Raw genomic sequence first — 27,957 nt, 5'->3', positions numbered from 1 at the left:
GAGAGGAAATTATTTATTTCCATGATACACATTGACTGGACATCCTTAACAAAATGTAAAAATAAAAAAGGGCATCACACAACACAGCCAGTGCAAACAAGTCACCGCTTAAAAAAAAAAAAAAAAATTACAAAAATCACTCAAGTTGATTATGTATGTTTTAGGCGGTTTCACTCATTCATGCCTTGGCTTATATACAATAAGATGTTTTTGCAAGGGGTGAACATCAAGGAAAGATGGCAACTTGTACTCTTGACATGAACTACTGTAAGGATCCCCCTCTTCCTGTCTCCATTTCTCTCAAAGCATTGACCAGTTAAAGGATTGTCAGTAAGGGCAGGTGAACCCTAAGATGCCTGGCAATGTAGATAAGACTTGGTTCTGTGCCTATTTGTCCAAATAAACCCCTCAAACTTTGGTTTCAATAATAGATAACCCAAGCAACTGATGAGCTTGACAAGCATATGCACGTGTGGGAGTGAGAGCTTGTGTGTGAACATGTGTACTTTGTGGGTTTGTGTGAGCAACAGGATTATTATTATGGGGCAGAGGGCAAGTGGCCTTTCCATTCACAATGACTCTGCAAAGCCTGCGATGCACCAAGTCAGAGATAAGGCCAGGGTTAAGCCTGCAATGTAGCTAGGCCAGCCAGAGCTAAGGCCAGGGTTAAGGCACTTATGTAGAATTATAAAACACTCAAAAACAAATGATGCAAACAATCAAACCTAGTGCAGTAGCTTTAAGCATAGCATCAGTGGTGATGGAGCATTTGGTGAAGACGCTCATTTTGACAGCACTTAAATCCACCACACAGCCTACTGTTCACTGCTATGAGCATGGCCTAAAGCTGAGCACAACTGGCTAACCAAAGTATCATCACAGTATCATGAAATAAAAAGTTGAACTTATAGGATATTCTGTAAACTTTTATAACCCATTATGTCATAAATTACATCAAGCTTATAACAGCCACATGAAGGTAGTATAACAGTAGGCTTGAATAAAGCGCACCAAATGATCATGCCTAAATGGTGACCACACTAACCACAAGTGGTAGACTAGGCTGAACTGAATCACCATTCCATTCAAATAATTGTATTACCTGTGAGAGAATCTCTTTGATCATTGAAAACCCACCAGTGAACACAGGGAAATTCATACAGTGCAATAACTCAAAAGCCACAAGGGCTGCGTTCAAACAGGTAACCCAATTCTGAGCTCTTTTTTTACTAATTGGTCTTTCGACCAATCAAATTAGCTCTCAAAAATATCTGACGTGATTGGTCAATTCTGAACTGGGCTGCCTGTCTAAACACAGACAGTGTTCATCGACCACAGAACCCAAGCCATTGGGTTGTGACTTGAACCTAAATTAAATTGCAAATTGCTTTGACCAGTACCTCGGAGTAACAAACACTAACAAAAGTTACTAATGTAACACATGCCGCGATATTCAGCTGATTAAGAGTGATTTTCATTTTCTTTGTTATCCCAACTCAGAGCAAACCAGTCTACATGATGTATAGTATAGACCATTGCATAAGTGACAATGACGTATAGTTCAAGGAGTAACAGTTATTTTGCACACAGACACCTTTCCCATCGCACTCATATTATAACCATGGTGGTAATAAAATCTAGATCATTTGCATGCGCCTGCACACACACTGCCATCACACATTATCCTTGCACACTCATGCCAAATGCAGTAGTTATAACAGACAAAACACAACTTCAAAGCATAATAACACCCATGTGGCAAATTAAGCTTAGGCTGGCCACAGAACTCAACCAAATGCATATTAGATTATATAATAAAAACATGTACAAATAAGGAAGATAAGTTAATGTAACATTGGTGATACATGTGGGATGATGGCAGTGGCCCCAGTCATACTGTACTGCGGCTCTACAACAGCTTTGGAAGATGCTCATGTCTGCTGTAAACAAAACAATTCCTAGTGGCTAGTGATATTCTCTCTACAGACTGCCACAGAAACCAGAATTGTAACCCCTTTCTAAGCAACTATAGATAGTTGTCTGTTACAACGCCTCAGCTTGTTTTTGTCCCAACTTCCTAGTTTGGCTGATAGCGTTGCCATACGAATGGAAAAGGCTGAGAAAAGCTGCTTCTTTCCTTCTGCCACAAACAGCTAAATCACATTAGGCTTTGCTGCAGCCATCATAGTGCTGGGACACTCCCAGGTCTGGCACTAAATGGGAGAGCAAAAACAAGCAGTTCAAACAGGCGATCTGCTTCAATGTATAGCAACAACTCAGTGGCCACTTCATAGTACCAGGTTTGTGCCTGGACCTTCAGAGTGTCAAAGGTGTTGTCTTGTGTAGCTTATGCAGATCAACGGATTAGTATTTCTTAGCAGTACAAAGAAAGGTAGTCTAATGTTACTCTGTTGCTGTGGCACATTGATAGTTGAATAAGCCGGTTAACAAAGCCTCTACAGTGCAGTACCACAAAGGTGTGAACCAGAAGGGGAGCAGAGTATGTACTAGCATGTTGATGCCAAAACTAAACAGACAGAAAATCAACCTACTGTATTTGATTGCCTTTTGAGAGTGATGCAGGGACGATGGATAAAGGCATGGGGGGGGGGGGGGGGGGGGGGCAGAGGATTATCAGTGCTACAGTAGATTAATGCAGTGTTGTAAAATCCAGTCCCAAAACCATTTGAACTCTTTCAGTTGCCCACAAATCCTATCAAACATGATGATGAGTTCTTAATCAGATCATTGAAGTACTGTACCTATTACCATTGCACAGAAGTGGTGAAAGTTCAGCTGTGGCAAAACTAAACCAAAGTGTATATGCTCCCTCTAAACTACCTCAAATATACAGAAATGAATCCAGAAGAGAATTTTAATATTTATTCTGTTTCTTCCAATCATCCATAGCATGTGTGATAAGTCCAGTCAGTCTACTGCTCTGCTCCCCATGAGGAAGCTCTAGTTGTGACAATGAGGACAGTTTGCGTAACTCTAGACCGTTATGAATGGACTTTTGACCACTTCAAGACATTATTACATTAAGTACCTCATTGGAGGAGAGCTGGCTGAGCCAGTCATTGAGGAGAGGCAAGCCAACAAAAACAGTATTGGACCAAAATAGTCTTGAGATGCTTGTGTTCTGACTGAGGTACCCTGCTTTGCTTGAAGAGGCAGGAAGCTGCTCATATGATGAAGTTGTTGTTCGGTGACACAAAAACAGCTTGTAACAAGGGAGGAATATACAGAAAATGAGGATTCAATCTTCAACCGTTAGTCTGCTCAGGGGCACATGAGACGCTGAATGAATCCAAACAGAGGCTCAGTTGCACACATTCATTGAGCTCCTTCGAGTGGATTTTCTCCAATAGCATCTCTTATTTGGATTGATAAACAGAGTACATGTACACTGACTGTACGAAACATTAGGAACACCTGCTCTTTCCATGACAAACTGACCAGCTGAAAGCTATGATCTCTTATTGATGTCACCTGTTAAATCCACTTCAAAACAGTGTAGATGAAGGGGAGGAGACGGGTTAAAGAAGGATTTTTAAGCCTTGAGACATGGATTGTGTATGTGTGCCATTCAGAGGGTGAATGGGCAAGACAAAAGATTCCCCTAAAAATGAAAAAAAAAAAGTTTGGCTTTTTAGTTTGGCAGGGTACGGTAGCTGGGTTTTTCACACAACAGTTTCCTGTGTGCATCAAAAATGGTCCACCACCCAAAGGACATCCAGCCAACTTAATACAACTGTGGGACGCATTGGAATCAACATGGGCCAGCATCCCTGTGGAATGTTTTTGACACCTTGTAGAGTCCATGCCCCATCGAATTGAGGCTGTTGAGGGCAAAAGGGGAAGGGGTGTGCAACTCAATATTAGGAAGGTGGTCTTCATGTTTTGTACACTCAGTCTGTAATAAGAAATCTTTAGTTATTTCTTTCTTCCAGCCAACATGCTGCTAATATGTCTCAGGCATGTCTCCAGGACACCTGGCAAATTTCTCCCAGCTCCTTCAAACTGCTCTTACACGGTCAGGTGGTTTAGACACATGGAACCTGTCTGGAGGAGAGACACTGAAAACACAGTCAGCTCCAGGGGGTGGATGGGGGCTCAGAGCGCTGGGGGCACGGTGGAGAACAGCTGGGCCTGATCATCAGCCAGGTCTGAGAGGTCCTCGGTGGAGAAGGTGAGGCCTCCTAGTTTGGCCAGGGAGCTAGAGCGTTTGAGCAGGGAGGGGACGGTCAGGCCGGCCAGCCTCATGCGGGTCTCCATCTCCCGGGTGCGCGGCCTGACCAGGCCTGGGCGTCCCCCGCAGTTGCTGTGGAGGCTGACGCTGCTGAAGCTCCGGGTGAGGGTGGAGCCATGGGGGGAGGACACAGGGGTCCAAGTCTGGGTGGACCACTGGGGGTACGACACTGGGGTGGTGTTCATCTGGGGGTCTGCGGCTGTGACCACACAGCTGGTAGAAGGGATGTGGGTTTCAGAATGCACCCTTACATCCCCCTCCACCTCCATCTCCTCCACCGCCAAGCTCAGGTCCATCTGCTCAGACAGCCCAGCCCCTGAGAGTGGACCTTCCATGGCCAGTCCTGAGAGCCTCTCCAGCTGCTCCGCGCTCTGCCTCACCAGCCCCAGCCCTGTCCTCTGTAGCTGGGCCAGGGCCTCCTGCTCCTGCTGTGGCTCCACTCCACCACTAGGAGGGCCCACCTCCACCCCAGCAGGCTGCAAATCCACACCAGGAGGCTGACCCGCTGGCCTCTCCCCCTCCAAGCTGAGCTTCATAAACGTGAGCTCTGTGATGGCTCCAGTCCCCGCCTCCCTCCCTGGCTTTGGCTCCTGCTCTTCCTCCTCTTCCTCCTGCAGCTCGTCCATGTCCTCCGTCTCCAGGGAGCAGTGTCTGTCTCGGGGCAGCTCCTCGCAGCTCATGGGCGACACCAGCCGCTGGCGGTAGGCCTCCAGGCGGGCAATGGTGGTAGGGAGGGCACAGGGGGAGTGGGGGGTGGGAGTGTTGGTGAAGTGGGTGCCAGGGGGGTCTATGGAGATAGTGGGGACCACCCCGCAGTGGCGTGTGGGGTTAAGGCGGTGGTTGCGGCCTCCTGCTGGGCGCTCACAGCGCCGCCCTGGTGGCAGACGCAGGCAGTCTTTACAGGACTGGTAGGAGGGCTTCACTTTGTAAGGGTTTCCTGTGCTAGCACTGTCCTAAACAGAAGAAACAGAGAGAGGGAGGGAATGCATGGTCAGGCAGAGAGAGAGTGACAGGGTAACGGACCAAGGACATGACCTGACTTAAGGTCTCAAAGCTAATAAAACAGATTATGGACACCTATAAGATGATGATCCCTTAAATGAAATGGGATCAAATAATGACAGAAATATTACACTTACAGCATTACAATTAGAGGCTTAATATCTCAAACCTAACCCCAAGCCAGTTCAAGTTAAAAGTAAGCAAACCAGCATAATTCTTATAGATACAGGTATTAATTACTGTCCCACTCACGTCGAAGGCAGCGGGGCAGCTGCGCTTGGCAGCCAGGCGGTTACTGTTGTTGGCGTTCTCGTTGTTGAAGCGGTTTACGTTGGCCTGATCCTTCCTCTCCTCGTCCTCCGTCACTCCATCTCCTCCTGCAGGTGTCCGGGCCAGGGCGGCCATCTCCGCCTCCTCCTTCTTCGCCTCCTCCTCATCCTCCTCCTCCACCGTGCTGAACTCCAGGCGTAGCCTCATGTCCTCCAGGGGCTCCAAGCGGCCCCCACAGGTCTGGGCGGCAGTGCCCTCCCCGGGCAAAGCCAGTTGGGCCATGGGGAAGCCCTCATCCTCCAGAAGGGCGTCCCTCTCCACATCCTCGATCTCGATGAACACCCTTTCCATGCCCAGCAGGGGAGGGCCGCGCACTGGGGTGGAGGGCTCGCTGTCCAGGGCCGTGTCCGACAGCCGTCTGAAGTAGTAATTGTAGTTGAGAGGGTCCAGGGCGTCCACCTCCAGGCCCCGGCAGGGGGAGGCACTGCAGCCCTCTCCCCCCCAGGCCTCATCCTCCACGGGGGTATCCTCTCCACCACAACACTGGCCAGACGCCTCATCTGGGATGTCCTCCCTTCCCTCGGGCCTCCACAGCTTGTTGTGGCGCTGTTTACTGGGGAACACATTATGGTTATTCTAACCCCATCACTATGTAGAGAGTACACTTTATAGAGACAAATTAGATGCTTAGCCACTAATAAAACTTAAGGATCATTCAGTCACAATGACCTGCAGTCTATTTACTAACCTAATTATAAGCTAATAACCTTAGACTGCTTACCTTAGCTGACCCCCTCTAGACAACTACTGTGGTGAATTAACTGTCACATTTGACCTGACCTCTAGGCAGCGAGTTAGGTTGAGCATAATGAGGTTAAATATCTCAGGGTCCTTGCTCCCTGTGATCCTTGGGACATCCCAACTCTAATGTTAACCCATTGAAGTTGAAATGAAGGTTAGGTCAGGATTATGGTTAGGATAGTGGTTAAGGTAAGCGGTAGGGATGTCTAGGGTTGGAAACTTTCCTATACATTTCCGGAAACTTTCTATGGGGAAGTTAAGCCCGGGAATTTTGGGGAATTTTGCTTAAATTCATCAAAAAGTTAGCTTATGAACATTTTGTGGGATGCACAAGGCAATTCTAGATCTTGTGGCATATTTTGGTTAAACTATCCCCAATTCAATGAAATTGCAACACTCTGCATGCACAGTGCATTCTTCCATCACATGTACAGCTGTTTCTCAAGAATGCACACTAATGAGATGCTATTGAGCCCACACTACTACACTGTCTTAGCCAAGGACTACATGCTTTCTGGTAAGTTTTGATTACAATACTGGGTGGGGTGAATATATTTTATATGACATACATGATTTTTTGTTACCTCTAAATAGTAGCCTACAGCAAAGTGTGTTTAAATCATGTCTAACTTGTTAACAATTTCTGCTTGCTAGTTTTTGCTACCATGTGGGTCTAAGCTTGCTTGAGCCTGCTAACTGAGGAGTGTTAATTCACCTGTTTCCATACATGTTTCATTTGAAAACTTATCTTACAAAAGGAGTTGTTTAATCTAACTGCTTAACTATTTATCTGTACATGGAATTGTATTTATTTAAATATCTTTTTTTTATTATCATCTTTACAGGAAAATGTCACAGGCACTATCTGATGTGTGGAGACATATCACTGCAGCTAATGTAGACGATAAAAAGCTGTGTACATTTACAAATAAGAATGCAAGAAAGATGCAGAATCATCTGGCCAAGAGCATAAAGTTCCCTCAGCACTTGAGTGCTGAATAAACTTGTCTCTACTTCTATTTGAGGTGAAAATTATGAATCAGACACCTTATCAATAACAACAGCTCACGGTCCATCCTTCCTCCAGAAGTTTTTTTGACTCAATGGAGGAACGTAGTCAGAGAAATGCTGATGAATGTCTTGCTCGGGCTGTGTATGCAACTGGTTCACCTCTGATGCTCACAGGCAATGTGTTTTGGAAGAGATTTCTGAATGTTCTTCGCCGAGCATACACCCCTCCAACCAGTCATGCTTTATCTAAAGTGGAGGAGTCCTGCCCTCACACCCATTGGCTGTGCTGCGCATGCATTGAATCTGCTCCTCAAGGACATCATGGCACAACAAATATGATATGGTAAATATCCAATGCAAAAAAAACATCTACAATTAAAATGGTATTAAATTTGCATATATTCCCGTTAATTCCCATGGAAAGTTTCCACCTCCAAATATTCCCCAAAATGTGCAACCCTAGGGACGTCCCAAGGATAGCACTAACCAATACCTCATGACTGCAGTGGAGTAAGAATGAGTGGCAGATGCTCCTCATGTAGCACAGTTGGTTACATACCGGAGCAAACCTGCATATACCAGTACAGTACCCCAGTATACCCTGACTCACCTAGCGTCCAGGATGCCCTCGTACTCGGCCAGCTGCTTCATAAAGCCAGCATTGGGCCGAGCAATGCTCCTCTTCTGCTTCACAAAGTTGTAGGCCTTCTCCAGAGTCCAGCCATACTCCTTCATGGCATACGCTATGACCGTGGAGGCTGACCGGCTCACACCCATCTTACAGTGGACCAGACACTTAGACTGGTTCTTCCTGTGGGGCAATAATGTTTTACATTAAAACCCTGTTAACTTTCAAGAAGTCTAATCCAGAGTGACTAGGCTTTCCACATAGTTTTAGTGTATAAAATAACCCAGACACAGAGGAACTACCCACTACTTAAATCTACACTTCCTTTGTTGTTCTGCAGTAAATACCTGACATGCTGCAAGACGTGTTTTAGTTAGCTGTTCGAGAAGTAGGGTTTAGTTTGTTTGACAAGTAGGTACTCACTTGGCTCTGACGATGAAGTTGTAGGTCTCGTTCCAGTGGGCCAGCAGGTCTGTGGCCTCCTCATCAAACACCCGGATATTGTGGTAGGAGAACGTGCCCTGAAAGAAATTGTCTATTTCCCTGGTCACGTTGAGGATGTAGCCCACACTGCATCAAGAAGAAAAAAACATGTTTCAAGTTTTTATTTGTCATATGTACAGGATATACATGGTATACACAGGCCAACGAAAAGTGCTTACTGGCAGAGTCCTTCTCGATAATGCAACAACAATAATAAATAAATGTTGATGTGTATATCGAGTGTCTAAAACATTAATGACACCCTCCTAATATTAAGTTGCACCCCCTTTTGCCCTCAGAACATCCTCAATTCGTCAGGGCATGGATTCTACAAGGTGTCAAAAGTGTTCCACAGGGATGCTGGCCCATGTTGACTCCAATGCTTCCCACAGTTGTGTCAAGTGGCTGGATGTCTTTTGGGTGGTGGACCATATACAGTACCAGTCAAAAGTTTGGACACACCTACTCATTCCAGGATTTTTCTTTATTTTTATTGTTCTTGACACAAACCGATGTGCCTGCCTGGCACCTACTATCATACACTGTTCAAAGGCACTTACATCTTTTGTCATGCCCACTCACCCTCTGAATGGCACACATACACAATCCATGTCTCAATTGTCTCAAGGCTTAAAAAGCCTTCTTTAACCCGTCTCCTCCCCTTCATCTACACGGATTGAAGTGGATTTAACAGGTGACATTGATAAGGGATCATAGCTTTCATTAGATTCACCTGGTCAGTCTATGTCATGGAAATGTTTTGTACACTCAGTGTATATCTGTGTGTGTGGGAATGTGAGTGCATGTGTGCTAAGGTGCAGAGAATCAGTGCAGGTGGTAAATCCAGATCAAGTGTTCGGCAGTCTGATGGTATCAGAACTCATGCTCCAATACCGTCTGTCTGATGGTAAGGGAGTCAACAGCACATGGCTGTGGTGTGTGGGGTCCTTGACGATGCTGCGGTACTTCCTCAGGCACAGTTTCAAGTAGATGCCCTGGATGGCTGGGAGCACAGTCCCAGTGATGTACTAGACCGTCTTCACCACCCGCTGGAGGGCCTTGTGATAGTGGACGGCGCAATTCCCGTACCAGGCCATGATGCAACTTGGTCAGGATGCTCTCAATGGTGCAGTGGAAGTATTTGGAGAGGACCTGGTGTTACATGCTGAATTTCTTCAGCTGCCATAGGAAGTAGAGGCGCTGTTGCGCCCTCTTGACAAGAGTGGTTGCGTTCCAGTGGGGCAGTATCTCGTTCAGTGGTGCTATCCGTGTTCCAACAACCAACATTTCTGTATTGGTAGGTCTTATGAAGGAGAGATGACCTGACATCTATTGTCCTTCATATGGGAATACAGAATAATACAACACTATGTTTGTGAGCCAGGGCTGATGGTTAGGGAGCAGGGGTGGTTAAGGAGACGTTCTAGTGAAATAGCGTTCGTGTTTGTGAGACGTCCACTCACCCACAGTCCCGTAGTTCCTCCAGATTGGAGGCATTCCACTCAGAGCCCTAGAGAAGACAAACACAGAATGAATATCAAGACAACTTACTCCGTCAGGTTACAAAGGTCAAACTAACTACACCAGGGTTACAGTAACAGAGTTGTGACAGTAGTTCAGAGGTTAGCGAGGAGGACTGTAGTTACTAGTTAGTGTTAGGGATACAAAGAGACAATTAGGATGTAAAGTTAGGGAAAGGTTCTCACCAGGTAGAGGTGGTCAAAGATGAGTGTGGCTTTGTCCATCTGACCCAGGATCAGCAGCATCTCATTGTCAAGGAACTCTTTGTACTCCTTCAGGTTACAGCTCATATGCTGCTCTAGCTCCACACGGATCTGAGGGGGAGGACAGGTTATACCATGCAGAGTTAATTGCCACAACAAACTGATCTGTGTGCCCGTACAAAGCCTGGTGAGTGGCGACACATACCTCCTTGGAAGTGACATTCTCCAGGTCCCGGAACATCATCATGCTGCGTAGTTTAGCTTTGATTGCACACTCTGTTCTCTCTCTCTCCGTTGGCCTGAATCACAATATATGTCAATATATCAATTCAATTATGAATGTAACCAACACATTTATCACTTTTGATTAAAACAAGGCCCGGTTTACCCTGATGGACATACATTACCAATCTCAGAAGGTACTGCAACTAGAAATTGAAATTAATCATAAGAAAAATGACTTAACTGAATCTTACGAAACCGGATGATTCAGGTCTTACCGGTCGAGGAACATGGCAGGTGAGTCGGGCCGCATGGTCTCCAGGTCGGTCATAGTGTTCCACTCGTTGATGCAGCTCTGCTCGGAGGTGATACAGCTCTCATAGAAGCCCATCCACGTGAGGGCCATGCCCCCTGGGAAGTAGTTGTGCCTGCGAGACATATCGCTTGCCTTATGGAGGATCTGCAGGGCAGACCTGAAGCCACACAGGTAGAAGAAGCTCCCAGTCTTAATACAGGTTCTCAACAGCAACTATTCAGAAGCTATTCCACTTATCTGATTATAGAGTCAGTCTTTTAATCATTGATTTTTAATGACGCAGGAAATTCAGAATATATTTAAAGGCTTGTCAAACCCAGAGAAAATGATGAGTCTGCTGAGAATGAAAAGAAAAGTGCATGCACATTGTAATGATAGCTCCATCTATTGACCAGTAGATGGTGCATGGACAACTGGCAGCGGGTTCGGTATCAAAGTGTTACCAGCCTGAATAATTAATCTACTAGTTTATGTTTTTCCACTCATTGATTGTTGATATTAAAATGGAACCAACATGGTAGAGTACAGTCACTGTATGGTTTCAGGGAATATAAAAGTCCCCAGACAATTCTATTTTGAAGTACCCAAATACAGTATCAAATCCAAAAACAACCAGACACTTACCACATGGCCTGCACAGAAACAGGCTTGAAGACATGCGATCGTCCTCCTGTGGTCACACTAAATCCTCTGAGGAGAGAGAGAAGATGAAGGATTAGAGAGAGGGGTCTGGGAGCACGAACAGGGGCTGAGCTACAGAGAGGGATGACTAACAGCTCAGCAAGAACTCATCTGCCACATGGAGAATTGAAAAGGCCTGTAGTTGACTGGACTGCCCACTGGAGGGCAGAGCAACTCATTCTGTGTCACAGGGATGGGCTGTTTGAACAAGCTAAACGATCAGAGGTACTTCATGGTCGACTGTATATGCAACTTAATGTCTGTGGGATGCACTGTGACACATACCATACCTTTGTGGAAAGTTTAATGTATATTTATGTGAGGGTATAGACTGAGTAAACCAAACATTAGGAACACCTTCCTAATACTGAGTTGCAGCCCACTAATTTTGTCCTCAGAACAGCCTCAATTTGTCGGGGCATGGACTCTGCAAGGTGTCAAAAGCATTCCACAGGGATGCTGACCCATGTTGACTCCAATGCTTCTCACAGTTGTGTCAAGTTGGCTGAATGTCCTTTGGGTGGTGGACCATTCTTCGTACACATGGGAAACTGTTGAGCGTGAAAAATCAGCTGCATTGTAATTCTTGACACACAAACCGGTGTGCCTGGTACCTACTACCATACCCCGTTCAAAAGGCACTCAAATCTTTTGTTTAGCCTATTCACCCTCTGAATGGCACAGATACACAATCCATGTCTCAAGGCTTAAAAATCCCTCTTTAATCTGTCTCCTCCACTACATCTACACTGAGTTAAGTGGATTTAACAGGTGACATCAATAAGGGATCATAGCTTTCACCTGGTCAGTCTGTCATGGAAAGAGCAGTGTTCCTAATGTTTTGTATCCTCAGTATGTAGAAGAGTAGCACTTACCCATCGCCATCTAAATGAATCTTCGTATCGCTCCATAGCGGTAGCACCATCCCGATAGAGCAGCTTTTACTGGGAATTATGCAACGGAATAGATTATTACTCTATGATAACAACAAACCATATTGTAGTGTAATACTGCTGGCTAAGGAGGAAAGACGGGTACCTGTCCTTATCGGTGAAGTCCATCCCTAGCAGGATATTCTCCTCTGTGTCCTGTCGACCACTGGTGTAGACCACAACCATGTACCGCACGCGGTCAGACCAACCGCTCTCTAACCGTACAGCCTGGGGAACAGTAAGAACAGGTTACACTGTGTAGCATTTGTTTGTCAATAAAGATGGATGGTAAGTACATCTGAGATGGGAATTTGACTCACCAGTTTAATGCGGTCCTCAGAGCGGAGGGTGTTAATCATAACCTGCAGATGTTGAGGTAAGTCACCTGGGAGAGAAGAGAACCGCATACCATAATCCAGATCAAGCACGCCTCATAATCAGACATATTGCATAACTGTGTCCAGCTCTGCTATCCAGGCCCCTACTTAGACGGGTACCTCTGATTACGCCCACCTGCAGGGTGATCCAATACCAGCCACAACAACACGTCTGTATTGAAGTTACATATTGCAGAGCAAAGCCTGAACATCTCATGACAAGACGGGTAAATAAATGGGAATGGTGTACCATAACATCTAATCTCAAGTACAACCCTCAGCTAAACCCATACAAACATGCAGAAGCAGTCTGTCATACACGTAAACACACAGATAAATGGATGGCAGGTTAATCAGAGCTAAGCATTGACTTGAACGTCTGGTGATGTAATCAAGAAATCTGGAGTGATCCTCACATTGATCTTGTGAGTAACCTGCGTATCATAGGGGAGGGGAGGGGTGCGTTAGGACTCCAAATGAGGGGATAGCACTCCCCGATCTAACTAATCTCAACAACAACCCTGCTATAAGACATGCTGCATCACACACATAGGCCTACCCGTACATATACACACACACACACCAATGAGGTAACATATGTACTACAGGAGGGTTAGTCTAGCTTGGTGAGTTTGTAACATCTTGATGGGAAAAAAAAACAACAAAAAAAACAAACAAGCAGGATCTATAAAGCCCCTTGTATGGTTTGTCTTCTCCCTTCGCCGGGTTACTAGGCAGGCTCTAGGGTCACACCTGGACCTACTTTGACAAACATATCAAAGCTAAAAGCAGACAAGTACCTGCCTCGAGGGCAGTCAATGGCCAGGTAATCCTTCAGTGAATATGGGTTGAACACAGGCTCAACCACAAAGGCCAAGCCAACCTCAGACAATATTACCTTGTCTTTAAATAGAACTATTGAACTTTAGCAGTGGCATTGTCACGGTTCACTGAACAAATCTAATACAATTTTATTTGTCACATACACATGGTTAGCAGATGTTAATGCGAGTGTAGCGAAATGCTTGTGCTTCTAGTTCCGACAATGCAGTAATATCTAACAAGTAACCTAACCTAAAAATGTCACAATAACTACCTTATACACACACACAAGTGTAAAGGAATGAATAAGAATATGTATATAAAAATATATGAATGAGCGATGGCCGAATGGCATAGGCAAGATGCAGTAGATGATATAGAGTACAGTATATACATATGAGAAATATAGGGTATGTAAACATTATATAAAGTGCCATTGTTTAAAGTGTCTAGTGATACATTTTTACATCAATTGTTTTATTATTAAAGTGGCTAGAGATGAGTCAGTATGTTGGCAGCAGCCACTCGATGTTATTGGTGGCTGTTTAACAGTCTGATGGCCTTGAGATAGAAGCTGTTTTTCAGTCTCTCGGTCCCTGCTTTGATGCACCTGTACTGACCTCGCCTTCTGGATGATAGCGGGGTGAACAGGCAGTGGCTCGGGTGGTTGTTGTCCTTGATGATCTTTATGGCCTTCCTGTGACATCGGGTGGTGTAGGTGTCCTGGAGATCAGGTAGTTTGCCCCCGGTGATGCGTTGTGCAGACCTCACTACCCTCTGGAGAGCCTTACGGTTGTGGGCAGAGCAGTTGCCGTACCAGGTGGTGATACAGCCCGACAGGATGCTCTCGATTGTGCATCTGTAAAAGTTTGTGAGGGTTTTTGGTGACAAGCCAAATTTCTTCAGCCTCCTGAGGTTGAAGAGGCGCTGCTGCGCCTTCTTCCCCACGCTGTCTTTGTGGGTGGACCATTTCAGTTTGTCCGTGATGTGTACGCCGAGGAACTTAAAAACTTTCCACCCTCTCCACCACTGTCCCGTCGATGTGGATAGGGGGCTGCTCCCTCTGCTGTTTCCTGAAGTCCACGATCATCTCCTGAGGTTATTTTCCTGACACCCCACTCCGAGGGCCCTCACCTCCTCCCTGTAGGCCATCTCGTCGTTGTTGGTAATCAAGCCTACCACTGTAGTGTCGTCTGCAAACTTGATGATTGAGTTGGAGGCATGCATGGCCACGCAGTCATGGGTGAACAGGGCCAATGAACAATGGGCCCAGTGTGTGTCAAGAGTATGTATTTACCTGCGTGTTTGTGGTGTGCCAGTGTGTTTACCTGCGTGTTTGTGGTGTGTAGGGGTCTTGGGTCCCTGTGCATTGGTGCCCTGTTGCAGGAAGAGGGCAGCTCCTTTGACCATGAAGAAGCTCTCGCTGAGGCTGAGACAGACAGACAGGGAAATAGGGTTTCTAGTGGTTTGATGTTGTAACACACAGGGGAAGCATTCATTAGAGAAGTGAAAGAAAGAGTACAGACTGTACTGGAAGTAGGCAACAGATCATCAGCATATCTGAATAGCACGTTGGACAAATCATTGTACTGCTTCAACAGCTTAAGCACCGTCTGTGGCACACTGCACTCCACAGTACCTATAGTAAGTAGCATGGCGTTCTACTCTAGAACAGAGAGGACATTTGAAATAGTCACTCCTTCTTACACCTGCTTGGTGTCTCTTCCCTGTTTTGTTGTGCTCCATTTAAGTAGATTCACAGATTAACAGTATGTCCGTTGTCACAAAACTACCCAGCCATAGCCTACTTTCCTTTCCATGATGTATTTAACAGACTATGCAATCACCAGTGCGTTCACTTCAGGGAGCCAAAACATTCATTGAAAATGATCATGTGGAATGTGGATGCCCTGCTGCAGACTCTCCTAAGGCTGATGTGGTTCAATTAACTGTCCAACCCACAGTATTCTTCTCACTTGTCAATGAGTGAGGCTGTTTTTGTCCAGGAATGGAGACAAATGACCTGGAGACGTAGAATGCGCATAATCAGAGAGCAGAGCTACAGTGGGAAGAGGCAGGGTGGGATGGCTGTTAATTGCTTTTCCAAAGTTTAGTGACTAGCAGGAAAGGATGTTCCCAAATTCATCAGGAAGTAAATGTGAGCAGACCTTTCCTTAATGAAATATTTCCCTCAGATATTAACCTGACAGAACGTGGTTAGGTCCCCTGACCTATCGTTGTGGCAGATAATTGAGCCCACCACTGAAATATTTCCTCTGCCTTTCTTCAGTCACCACCATCTATCCCTCCCTTCTCTGGCCAGGGATGGGCTCTCCTGACTGCCCAAACCCCTGTGCTCGAGGCACTGACCACCCCCGGATAAAATATAGTTTTTCCTTGAACTTAGCAATGTCCAGGAAGAAAAGAGTTGGGTGTTTGCTGGCCACAAAATTGACCAGGAGGAACAGAACTGGGCTTTGTTAACAGGCAGTCTGCCCTCTCGCTCTGCCACCACAAACAAAGCATGGTATGACAGTGGGTCCATCACAAGACCTTTTGTTTCTGCCCCGCTGTTACATAGCATTGTTCCTTTTCAGAATGTCCTGAAAAAGATGAGGGTGGCCTCGATCAAGAGGTCAAAGAGTTGGGTAGGGTACCATAACAGCTCATCTTCAGATGTCTGATGTACTGTAAATGGGATGAACTGAATAGCAGTAATCACAGATGGATGTATAGACTTAAAGAGAAAGCTTTATGGAAAACGCTCCAGCTACTGTTGATCCATCCATTACACCATTACTGAAAACAATCAGAGCATATCCCCATCTTTCTAAGGCTGAGTTTACACAGACAGTCCAATTCTGATAATTTTTTCAATTATTGGCAAAACAGCTGATCTGATTGGTTAAAAGGCCAATTAGTGTAAAAAGATCAGAATTAGGCTGCCTGTGTAAACTCACCTTAAGAACACTCAAGAATAAATATAGACAGCCATAAAAACAATGCCCGTAAGCAATTTTAACAGTACGATCAAAGTACAATTTGTTTTGATGTATAAGAAAAAAATAAGTTGTCAACCCTGGAAAAAACCCACAGAGCTATCCAAATAAATGACTAATGACTAATACAGAAAATGCAGGGTGCACACTTACAAGTTACAACCATTCAAACCATTGTCGCCATTGTGCTACCTCTTATTAAGATAGAAATGCCAGTGAGAGATTCACTCAAGGAGAGGCAATCCTGAGTGTGTGGAGGACTTACATTCGCCAGATCTCTCTCTGCCTCAGGACTGCGTTCTTCACAAAGTGAGGCAGCATGGTAAGCATGGCTTCCTGGGAAGGCTCCACCACAAGATGCATCCTGATTCTGGAGCTCTCCCTCAGTAGCTCTCTGGTGTCTACTGGCTTCCTCACAAAATCTCCTCCACCCTTATAGCCTCTTAGCACATCCATGTGCAAAAAATACATTCACAAGCATTTTGTGCCTCAAAAACGAATTTGTTTTCCAAAGTATAATAACTGATATAGCCCTGAGTTTCTTTTTCCCCTGTAAAAAGGTGCAGATTGGGTTCAATAGTCCGATGATGTATCCTGTCTTGGTCTGGTGCGTCCGTCTCCCCCTCCTCCGTCTGGGCTGTGAGGATCAGTCTTCAGACTTCTGCTGCGTCTGTTCAGCTCTGCCTCAACTCCCGACCATCAGCAGCAGCTTATCTCCTCACAGCACGCGCTTGAGAAATCAGAACTCCCTCCGCAACTCCCGACACAAAAGCACCATTCAAGCATGTTTCACGTTAGCTGGGTTGGGTGGCAGGGAATCTAGCTTGCTTCAGTCTACAAAGCACACGTCTGTAGAGTGAGTGGACGCTCTTTGACATGGAAGATCCCAGAGGATCTCTGATGAGCCACTGAGTCAAAAGAAACATGCTACTCATTGAGTGGCATATTCAACTTTGTATGAACCATAACTCCATCACAGAACACATATCCAATGCCAGTGTGAAGCAATTTACGCAAGCTGCTAGTTAGACACACACCAAGGACATCTTCCCTTTTGAAGTCTGCAAACACACCTCTCTCCTTGACTGTTGCATAACCCTGTCTGTTGCTTGAGCTTTCTGGCTGAGGCAGCCAGGGTACTGTGACAACCAAGGGCTGCTGGGGGGTAAATGTGGATCAGGTTTCTGCCTGACTGATACAGTATGGCCCTCAGAGGTAGACTTGCTGACACCCTGGTCCTAGGGTCTGAGAGAGGACAAGATGAGCAGAGCTAATGTGGACTGGGCCACTTCCAATAATCAATGGTGTGACTGCTCCGCCCTGCAGCATTTCTCTGGTGACTATCCATCACTATCAAGTTAAATGTCTTTGCTTTAGCCTTTTAACAACAAAATATGTAATGGCACAAAACCACTAATATTAATCTTTTTTTTCCTGTGTGTTTTTACCTTCTCTCATCCTACATTTTCTGCAGGCAGAAGCAACTCGAGGATTTTTACATAATCAAAATTCTCCCTATACCACCTTTCAAACATTCCTCTATCTGCCTTGTACAACCAAGAAAGTAATCTACTTTATTATAATCTCAACCCACCCTGTGTGTGTCATGTCTAGTGGATGGGGGAAACTAGTGTAAGTAAGGCTGAAACTCCCCTGGCCCAGCCAGGTTGGACTAGAGCATGTATTTCCAAACTGGGGTAAGTGCAATGCTTGTCAGGGGTACGCCAAATAAAAATGTGATTCACATTTTTTTTATTTGTATATTCTAACAGTCCATTTATATTTTCCAATGGGTCTATACATTTGGGTGAGTTTTTTCCCCCCTCACCTGAGTAGCCTCGTTTCACTGCCAAAAATAAAATGAAACCATCTAGTGTTCAGCGAAATAACAACACAATGTCAGATACAGGTAGCCTAGTCAAATAATTAACATCCTGTCAAATTAACCATGAAACTCTCACGGGAATTCCACTAACGGTCCGTATGTAGCCAAACGTAGCTGCTGCTGATGTTGGTATCTGTACTGATGGTGCAAAAGCAATGACAAGGAGACATAGTGGAGTGGTAACGCGCATGCAAGCAATTGCTCCCGACGCCACTTGGGTACACTGCAGAATCCACCGAGAGGCTCTTGCTGCCAAGGGAATGCCTGACAGCTTGAAAGACGTTATCTTTGTTAAAGCAAGGCCCCTGAACTCTCATGTATTTTCTGCATTATGCAATGATAGGGGAAGCGACCATGTCATGCTTTTACAACATACAGAAAGAAGTGAGCTGGTTATCAAGGGGCAAAGTATTGACACGATTTTTAAAATTGAGAGACGAGCTTAAAGTTTTTACTGACCATCATTTTCTCTAGTCTGACCGCTTGCATGATGACGAGTTCTCACACGACTGGCCAATCTGGGTGATGTTTCTTCTCGCCTGAGTGATCTGAATCTAGGATTACAGGGACTCGCCGTAACTATATTCAATATGCGGGACAAAATTGAGGCTAGGATTAAGAAGATGGAGCTCTTCTCTCTCTGCATTAACAAGGACAACACATGTCTTTCCATCATTGTATGATTTTTTGTGTGCAAATGAACTCAAGCTTACGGGCAATATCAAATGTGATATAGCGAAGCACCTGAGTGAGTTGGGTACGCAATTTGGCAGGTAGTTTCCCGAAACCGATGACACAAACAACTGGATTCGTTATCCCTTTCATGCCCTGCCTCCGGTCCACTTACTGAACAAGAGAGCCTCATCGAAATTGCAACAAGCGGTTCTGTGAAAATTTAATTTAATCAGAAGCCACTGCCAGATTTCTGGATTGGGCTGCGCTCAGAGTATCCTGCCTTGGCAAATCGCGCTGTTAAGACACCGATGCCCTTTGCAACCACGCACCTATGTGAGAGTGGATTCTCAGCCCTCACTAGCATGGAAACTAAATACAGGCAGAGACTGTGTGTGGAAAATGATTTAAGACTGAGTCTCTCTCCAACACAACCCAACATTGCAGAGTTATGTGCATCCTTTCAAGCAAACCCTTCTCATTTACCTGTGGTGAGTTATTCACAATTTGCGATTAACAAATATAGTTTTATATGTAAGATGGTTAAATAAAGAGCTAAATTATTTATTATTTGTGCCCTGGTCCTATAAGAGCTCTTTGTCACTTCCCACGAGCCAGGTTGTGACAAAAACTCACACTCATTCTTATGTTTAATAAATGGATCGTATAGTGTGTGTGGCAGGCTTACAATGTCAAAAAAACATTTGAGAGTGCGCTGACATTGGTGCTTAGAAGGGGTACGCAGCTGGAGGTTGAATGTTTGAAGGGGACCGGGACTATAAAAAGTTTGGGAACCACTGGACTAGAGAACTGAGTGTCCAGCCAACACTAGGCCTACTACAACAGCAAGGCAAAAAAGGTCTTATCAACTCTTACCAAGAAACTCCAGAACAAAACTAGCCCCGGCACAACAACACCATGACATCACATCCTTCTGTAGCTGAGTAGAGGATTCCACCTATGCTATTCACTCCCAGCTCTGCAATACAGCTGGATAGTGTTTCTGATTTGATGGAATGTATAATGGTGGTTAATGGGAATGGTAACTCTGAGTGTTGGACCATTATCACTGTTATTACCCTTGATACAACTAGGCCTACATCTCAGTGTTTAAGGGTCCCCAGATGGAGACATTCTTTGTGAACTGTAATGGACTGCAATGGTGTGAGATGTTCCATCTCTTTTGCAAGCGCTCATTAAGGTGTGGTCCTATTTATTGAATACTAGTATTACATTATTCATATTTATCTACAATGTGTGTAATTCTGCACCAGTGTCCATGTTATTTCTTCAGGACATTCCTGGGTGCTTCCTACTGTAACCCAGTCCTGGAATTCCCACTGACACCAGGACCAGGGGTCAATATCCATAGGCCTTGGGAAACTCAGATTTCCTGGTCAAAGAAATGTATACCAATCCCTCCCCCAGATGGAGCACAACAGATTGTTACTATACATTACTGTATCACCTAATGCATGTGCATGCACGGCTTCTCAGGGAAATACATGGCCAAAGGTATATGGACACCTGCTCGTCGAACATCTCATTCCAAAATCATGGGCATTAATATGGAGTTGGTCCCCCATTTGCTGATATAACAGCTTCAACTCTTCTGGGAAGACTTTCCACTAGATGTTGGAACATTGAATGGAAGCAAGTCCTCACAGCAGACATAAGAGCATTAGTCATGTCGGGCACTGATGTTGGGCGATTAGGCCTGGCTCGTAGTCAGCGTTCCAATTCATCCCAAAGGTGTTTGATGGGGTTGAGGTCAGGGCTCTGTGCAGGCCAGTCAAGTTCTTCCACACCAATCTCGACAAACCATTTCTGTATGGACCTCGCTTTGTGCAAGGGGGCATTGTCATACTGAAACAGGAAAGGGCCTTCCCCAAACTGTTACCACAAAGTTGGAAGCACTGAATTGTATAGAATGTCATTGTATGCTGTAGCGTTAAGATTTCCCTTCACTGGAACAAAGGGGTCAGCCCAAACAATAAAAAACAGCCCCAGACCATTATTCCTCCACCAAACTTTACAGTTGGCACTATGCATTTGGGCAGGTAGCGTTCTCCTGGCATCAGCCAAACCTAGATTTGTCCGTCGGACTGCCAGATGGTGAAGTGTGATTCATCACTACAGAGAACACATTTCCACTGCTCCAGAGTCCAATGGCGGCCAGCTTTACACCACTCCAGCAGACGCTTGGCATTGCGCATTGGCGATCTTAGGCTTGTGTGCGGCTGCTCGGCTATGGAAACCCATTTCATGAAGCTCCCAACGAACAGTTCTTGCGCTGATGTTTCTTCCAAACGGTAGTTTGGAACTCGGTAGTGAGTGTTCCAATCGAGGACAAACAATTTTTACGCGCTAAGCACTTCAGCATTCCCGTTCCGTGAGCTGTGTGGCCTACCATTTCACAGCTGAGCTGTTTTTGCTCCTAGACTTTTCCACTTCACAATAACAGCACTTACAGTTGACAGGGGCAGCTCTAACAGGGTAGAAATTTGACAAACTGACTTGTTGGAAAGCTGGTGTTCTATGACGGTGCCACGTTGAAAGTAACTGAGCTCTTCAGTAAGGTCATTCAACTGCTAATGTTTGTCTATGGAGATTGCATGGTTGTGTGCTCGATTTTATACACTTTTCAGCAACGGGTGTGCCTGAGATAGCCAAATCCACTAATTTGAAGGGGTATCCACATACTTTTGGCCATGTAGTGTATAATAGCTGACCTTCGACCCCCAATATGTAGCTGGACATAGAGGCCTGTAGTAATTTAGCCAGGCACCTAGGGAGGGCAACAATGTTTTCCATATAGATCACGTCACCATAATGCAAGAGTTCTTTGAAAACAAACAAACTACTTTTTCTAGATTCAAATATATGTTTGTTAGTTTTTTTAGGGAGAAAATGGGGGATGGAGAGGCTTACCTCTGATTTGCTCTCCGGTCATCATCACGCCCTAATTCCTGCAAGAGAAAGACAGAAATGTTACATACACTGTAGGCCCACTAGAAACCCTTCCATCAAGGCTGTGCAGACAGTACAGTAGCATGCATTGCGCAACAGCAGCACATGACCCATATGCCCTGCTATGTCCTTCCATGCTCCCCTTGCTACCATACCTAATCACAATGTCACAGTACAATGACTGGTGGAGACAGAGATTCCTTTCATTTAGAGTTATGGGTATATAGACCACCACTAAGTGATGCTCTTGATCTACGTGGACAAGTAACTAAATATAGGCTAGACATTGGGCCTTTGTACCAGTAGCAATGCTGTAACTCCCTGAGGACAGAGGGCAGAGTGGTTGAGGTTGTTTGTTGCATTAGGAGATCTGCATAAAGCTCGCTCTCTGCGTTTCATGACAGGTTACAGTGTCGAAAAGAGCACATAGGCCTAGAATGCGCTTGATCTGTGGATCTGATGTCAAAGAGGCTATTTAATACCACAGCTCAAACTCAGTCACTAGTCACAATTGTAATCTAGATACTTTCAGATATAAAAGAGGTATACAGACTTATATACCGTAGGTAACCAACTCGGTATGAAATAATTTCTGCAGCAGTATCTTTAATGATGTAATTAGTATGACATCATTTCTGCAGCACACAGCCATGTGTGTGTGTGCGCGCACGCACCTGCCTCCATGGAATTCAAGCCATAATGGATTAATTCGCTTTTGAAAGTCATCATGTGCTTTATTAGTAAGATCAGAGTGATGAGTGATGTACCAGTGTTTCAACTGAATTTATGGGACATGAAGGAGATGCTTTACGTTAGGTTTTAAAACGTGTAATACACTTGCATTTCATATAGAATACAGTGTATCAGCGCTCTCTACTGGCCATACCATGTCACTATCTATGATCTCATATGTTTTGAAATATAAACTCACACCTGCCACAGTAGTTTTTTGACAGTGATTGAAACGAGCGGGTACCAACAGCAACATCCCTGACTCAGTAGTGATGTAATGGTGTACATAACTAGGCAAGTAGCTGCACAATACTGATGAATCTCACTCTATAGTCTCTTCCATATGCAAGCTGAAGCAAGGAATTTAAACAAATGTCATGACTTAAAAATCTAAGCAAAATCCTGAAATAATGCTTTCATTAAATTGCCTTGCAGTATAAATACATATTTGTCTTTAAATCACAAAAACTGAAGGCAGAAATAAAATGCTGCCATATACAATTAATGCATTGTTCTGGTAACTAAATCACCGGCACAGATTTTGTTTAGAAGCTAATAGCGCGGAGCTGGATTACTTCACCATTCTAAACGGATGGATTCCATAAAGTCTATTAAATGATGTCCATACAAAACAGTCTTGCCGTGTTACATAAAATATGTCACTAAATTGCCAAAAATTATATTGACAACTGAAAACGTTCTCTGCAATGCTGGGCCTAGTGGATGAGGGACGTGAACATCGGGCGCATCCCCGGCGTTTCCTCCACCGCGCTGCCTACGTAGAGAACAACTCCCGCAGTTTCACTTACCTCCCCCGCGTTGGTGCTGGCGGTGGATGCTGCGCTCGGGGTGGGAGAGCGCTGTAGGGTTACCAGGGCCATGGCTGGCTACTGCTACGGAGAGGAGACCTTTGAATGGGGGGAAGGAAGGCGCGTTGCTCTGGGCCAAGATGCGCCTAGATTGACCCTGTGCAGCACAGGAGAAAACGCTCAGGATCGCATTAAATCTTTCTTGCCTCTGATTTCACCATCCTGATAAACCCATCATCGGCTTCTGACTCGCCCATCCTTCACAGTTCGTTTTAGAATAGTCATTTGTAAATAGTTGTAAAGGCAAGTATGCAATTTTGTCCATCTGTGTCATATACCATTTATCGTGCAGACAAACAAAACACATCGCAGCCAGGTTGCATGCTGAGCATAAATGACAAGCGCTTCTGTTCTGACACTTTGCCGGATGCTATGATTGGCTGCTTCGGTTTGCGTGCGCGCTATCATTGGGCCAATGTGGTCAAGGTGCTATCATTGGGCAAATGTCGTCAAGGTGCTATCATTGGGCCAATGTCGTCAAGGTGACTCTGGCCAGACTAAAGACTACTACACTCAACGGAAACCAAAGGCTACTTATCATGAAATGTATTCATGTGAATATTATTTGCAAACAGATTTAAGCAAGGAACATTAGTACACAAATCTTAGAACTCATATTGCACCTACACAGATATGCACCCATTGTATTGCTATAATGAAAATGATGTGGAGGAATTCATTATTGCCATCTACATTCTCTTAAATTATTATTATCTAAATAATTACAGAAAAATATCTTTAATGTCCTTTTGTGTAGAATCCATGGGACATGACTTGAAAAGACTGAAGTGGGAATAATCAAGTTCCATCCATTTCTCTCAACACCTTAGCCCACCCTATTGTCCTCATCAGCTGTTATAGGTTGATCCATAGCTGGCATGTGTTGGTGAAACCTGAGCCACTTGACGTCTGGCTCGTGGTCTTCTCCTGACCGGCTGTGATTTGACTAGTCTCCTGCAGGCCCAGGCCTGTGGTCTCAATGGGCAACAGCACGGACGCTCCTGTGTCCAGCAGGCAACAGATGCAGTACACGGACAGTGTCAGGTACACAGACTTCTTGAGTGGCACCTGTATGGGCCAAAACAGCTGGAGGTTAGCATTGTTGGGGAGCCCTCGGTGAGGGGGCAGGATGTCTTAGATTTGAATTAAGTGCATCTAAAACCAGGTCATTATTAAATGAGTTAGGAGGGCACCCACCTTGGCCATCCCACTGCAGGTCCCGATCCCCATACCCTAAAGAAAGAATAGTTTATACAAATTGTCCTCATGTCCTCAACAGCAGTAGCTGAGATTTTAGATGTCAAGTATCTACTGATGGAAAAATGTAAATATGCTTAACTCAGGTGTGCAGATAAAGGCAACTTGGAATCCCCCAGTGATGAAGGCTCTGAAGACTGTGAGAGCAACCCTGTAGCGAGAGAGAGTATGAGAAATGCCAGCAGAACAGGAATGAAGAAGGGAGTAGTCTCTACAGCCAATCAGGGGTTAACTGAGTCAGTTAAGAGTTAAGGCCCTTGATTACCACAGTCCTCAAATCTCAGACCTGGCCAAGGTGAAGAGAGCACTTACCTCCCAATACAAGAGTACAGGGGCAGAATGCACATCGCCATGCTTTTCTTCCTGCCAATCCGATCGATCACAAACAACGTCACAAAAACTCCTGCAGAGACAGAATAAAAAATTAACAGATATGGCTGTACAGATACAGAATGTCCCACTCATTTAGTATATTTAGGTACTTTTTTGAATTGGTCCCCCGTGGGTATCAAACCCACAACCCTGGCGTTGCAAGTGCCGTGCTCTACTAATTGAGACACTCAACATATCAGCAAAACACAAGCTTCCATTCCATTGAATTACTTTTACGAGGTGGTCCACAGTATGTTTTTGTAGTCGTCTAACGTCAAGTAGTTGCATTCCAGGTTGCATTTTGGTTCAATCTTGGCAGTTTGTGTGATGACTGGATGTACAAAACATTTACATTAAGTCAAAGGTTCTAGAAGAGCAACTAGAAGAGCAGGCTTTTGCAGGACTGTTTTACATGTTTGATTGTTAGGGCGGTGCAGGAGTTTCTGCTTATGACTATCAAAAGGGAAGTTTCAACATTTTAAAGAGTAGCATGCAGACCATCTATCACTCACCACTACATGCATCTCCTGCTTGGAATAGCTCAGTGGTCAGGAGGACCAGGTGATTGGTGGAGAAGGCATTGGCAAACCTGAGGCAGAAACCATACAAACACAGAGATCATACGAAGGGCCCAACTCTAAGTTTCAATGGTTTTCAATTTCAGAACTGTGAGGAGAGGATGTACTGGTTGAATCGAGATGGTGAGCTAATGAGATACCAGAATAATGAGAGCAAAATGGACTTACCATATAAACCACGGGAGAATAATGCTTCTGCGATAATGAGGAGTTAAGAGATCTTGGACCCCACCACGATCCTCCTGCCTCACAAATATGGAAAATGCACACACCCAAGCAAGTGTTGTGAATACACAAATGTAGTTATAAGCTAAGCAAGATGATCTCAGATTAACACTTCCAACATGAATGCACAAACACCACACCAATTATACAGTCTTGCCTGTTTATTGGCAATAGGTTCACCATGGGGCATGGTTTTCCTGTTGTCAGCACGATGCTTCTTAACGATTTCATAGCAATTTCCCGAAAGCACATGGAAGCGGGCACTTTTGGGCAGCCACAGTATCACACACAGACACACACATGAACACAGACATTTACACATGCATATACTGAAACACACTTCATCCACTACCTATGTATTCAGTAATATGCACCTCAGTGATGCATTTCAACCATTTTGTTTCAGAACCATAGATACCGCAGGTCTCAGTGTAGCAATACTTACAAAACAGAAGGTAACAAAGCTCAGCAGGGGTGCTGTAGACAGGCCAAGCAGCCAGGCCAGCCAATGGTAGGCATGATCCAGATGGCCAGAAGGACCTCGAACAGCGCCAAGTGCCCGGAATATCTGAATCAAGAAAATTGTTGATTGTCTTATTATGAGATAAAACAATCGCAATAATACAAATATGATAAAGGACAGTGGGCAGAACGTACCTCAATCAGCATAATGCAGGTGGTCCTTGACTTCATCAGGAGGAACTCAGAGTACAACTTCACTCTGAAAGAAAAAGTCAATTAATGAATCTATAAATATGACTTTTAACCCTGATGCAGAGCACAACTATAGGGAATACAAATAAGCACTGCATAGAACATTAGCTGTTATACTGGCAATGGGCTGCCTGGTATTGGTGAAAAAGAATCAGTTACATTACTTTTTTTTTTACTACTTTAACAGTCAGCATTTTAATTATAAAAGGCTGTATATTTTCTGGTTCAGAATAATTTATTCTGTAACCAGTTCTATAACTGACACGGGACTATAAATACACTTGTTTTGTTCCTGGTTGGAGCGTTATTGTTGCTCTGCTATCATCACAGATCTAACTGTCCCAAGAGAGAATGTGGATGTGCTACAATAACAGTGTGTTCTGTTAATTCAGCCTGATCAGCTCCACTGCACATAACCGCATAGGAAAGCTCTGGGTTCAACCCAGGAAAGCTCTGTGTTCAAGGCAGCAGAACTAACGCAGGTGAATTCATGTAGCAGGTTAGGAGAATTAGGTTAATGTTAGGAAAAGGGTTAGGGTTAGGATTAGCTACAACGCTACAGTTTGTCAACAACTGTTGTCCCCGGAGCGACCACTAGATAGAGCTGTTGTAAGCCTACCCCATCTAACCACATCGGTAGAAACGGAAACAAATCATCTGTGGCCACAAATCATCATTATCATAACCATCATATTATATTATTTAACCTTTATTTAACTAGACAAGTCAGTTAAGAACAAATTCTTATTTACAATGATGGCCTACACGATGCCGGACGACGCCGGGCCAATTGTGCGCCGCCCTATGGGACTCCCCATCACGGCCGGTTGTGATACAGCCTGGATTCGAACCAGGGGGTCTGTAGTGACACTTCTAGCACTGAGGTGCCAACAACCTCCTGTGATCATAACACGTGTTGTTGAATTGGTTAAATCTGTTGGTGCATCTTGTATCTCAAATTACAGTCAACCAATAGGAATAAAGCCTGCAGGGAAGGTGAGGGAGGAGTTACATCTATTGTAAACAACTTTTTGGGAGTGGGAGGAACAAGAATGTAAAAGACAATTAACTTAAAACCATTGACCTCATACTGCCTAATTGTACCATTGTCATTATTATGCATTATGTTTACATACAGATTATACAACACCTTTTACAAATGG

General features: G+C 44.7%; 1 protein-coding gene across 5 annotated transcripts; it reads right to left on the bottom strand.

Moving 5' to 3' along the window:
* LOC129814773 (protein phosphatase Slingshot homolog 1-like) lies at positions 1-27,162 on the bottom strand. Of its 5 annotated transcripts, none has more exons than XM_055867811.1 (22): positions 26,738-27,162; positions 26,526-26,648; positions 26,024-26,097; positions 25,790-25,866; positions 25,218-25,308; positions 24,846-25,056; positions 23,927-24,716; positions 23,589-23,745; positions 22,009-22,046; positions 14,850-14,950; positions 12,643-12,707; positions 12,429-12,550; positions 12,266-12,334; positions 11,334-11,399; positions 10,672-10,866; positions 10,377-10,470; positions 10,154-10,282; positions 9,911-9,957; positions 8,388-8,534; positions 7,947-8,147; positions 5,507-6,137; positions 1-5,205 (listed from the first exon to the last, which is right to left on the bottom strand). In XM_055867811.1, the coding sequence occupies exons 8-22, from the start codon at positions 23,658-23,660 to the stop codon at positions 4,117-4,119; spliced, it is 3,066 nt and encodes a 1,021-aa protein (XP_055723786.1). In that variant the 5' UTR covers positions 23,661-23,745; positions 23,927-24,716; positions 24,846-25,056; positions 25,218-25,308; positions 25,790-25,866; positions 26,024-26,097; positions 26,526-26,648; positions 26,738-27,162; the 3' UTR covers positions 1-4,116. The 5 variants fall into 5 exon arrangements, with proteins under 5 accessions (XP_055723786.1, XP_055723793.1, XP_055723800.1 ...); XM_055867818.1 differs by having other exon boundaries at positions 24,375-24,716; XM_055867825.1 differs by having other exon boundaries at positions 14,819-14,950; positions 23,589-24,716.
* Positions 27,163-27,957: the final 795 nt, after the last annotated feature.

Source organism: Salvelinus fontinalis, chromosome 2, assembly GCF_029448725.1.
Source record: "Salvelinus fontinalis isolate EN_2023a chromosome 2, ASM2944872v1, whole genome shotgun sequence".
In the NCBI taxonomy this organism is placed as follows: Eukaryota; Metazoa; Chordata; class Actinopteri; order Salmoniformes; family Salmonidae; genus Salvelinus; species Salvelinus fontinalis.
This window is presented reverse-complemented; position numbering and strand designations above follow the sequence as displayed.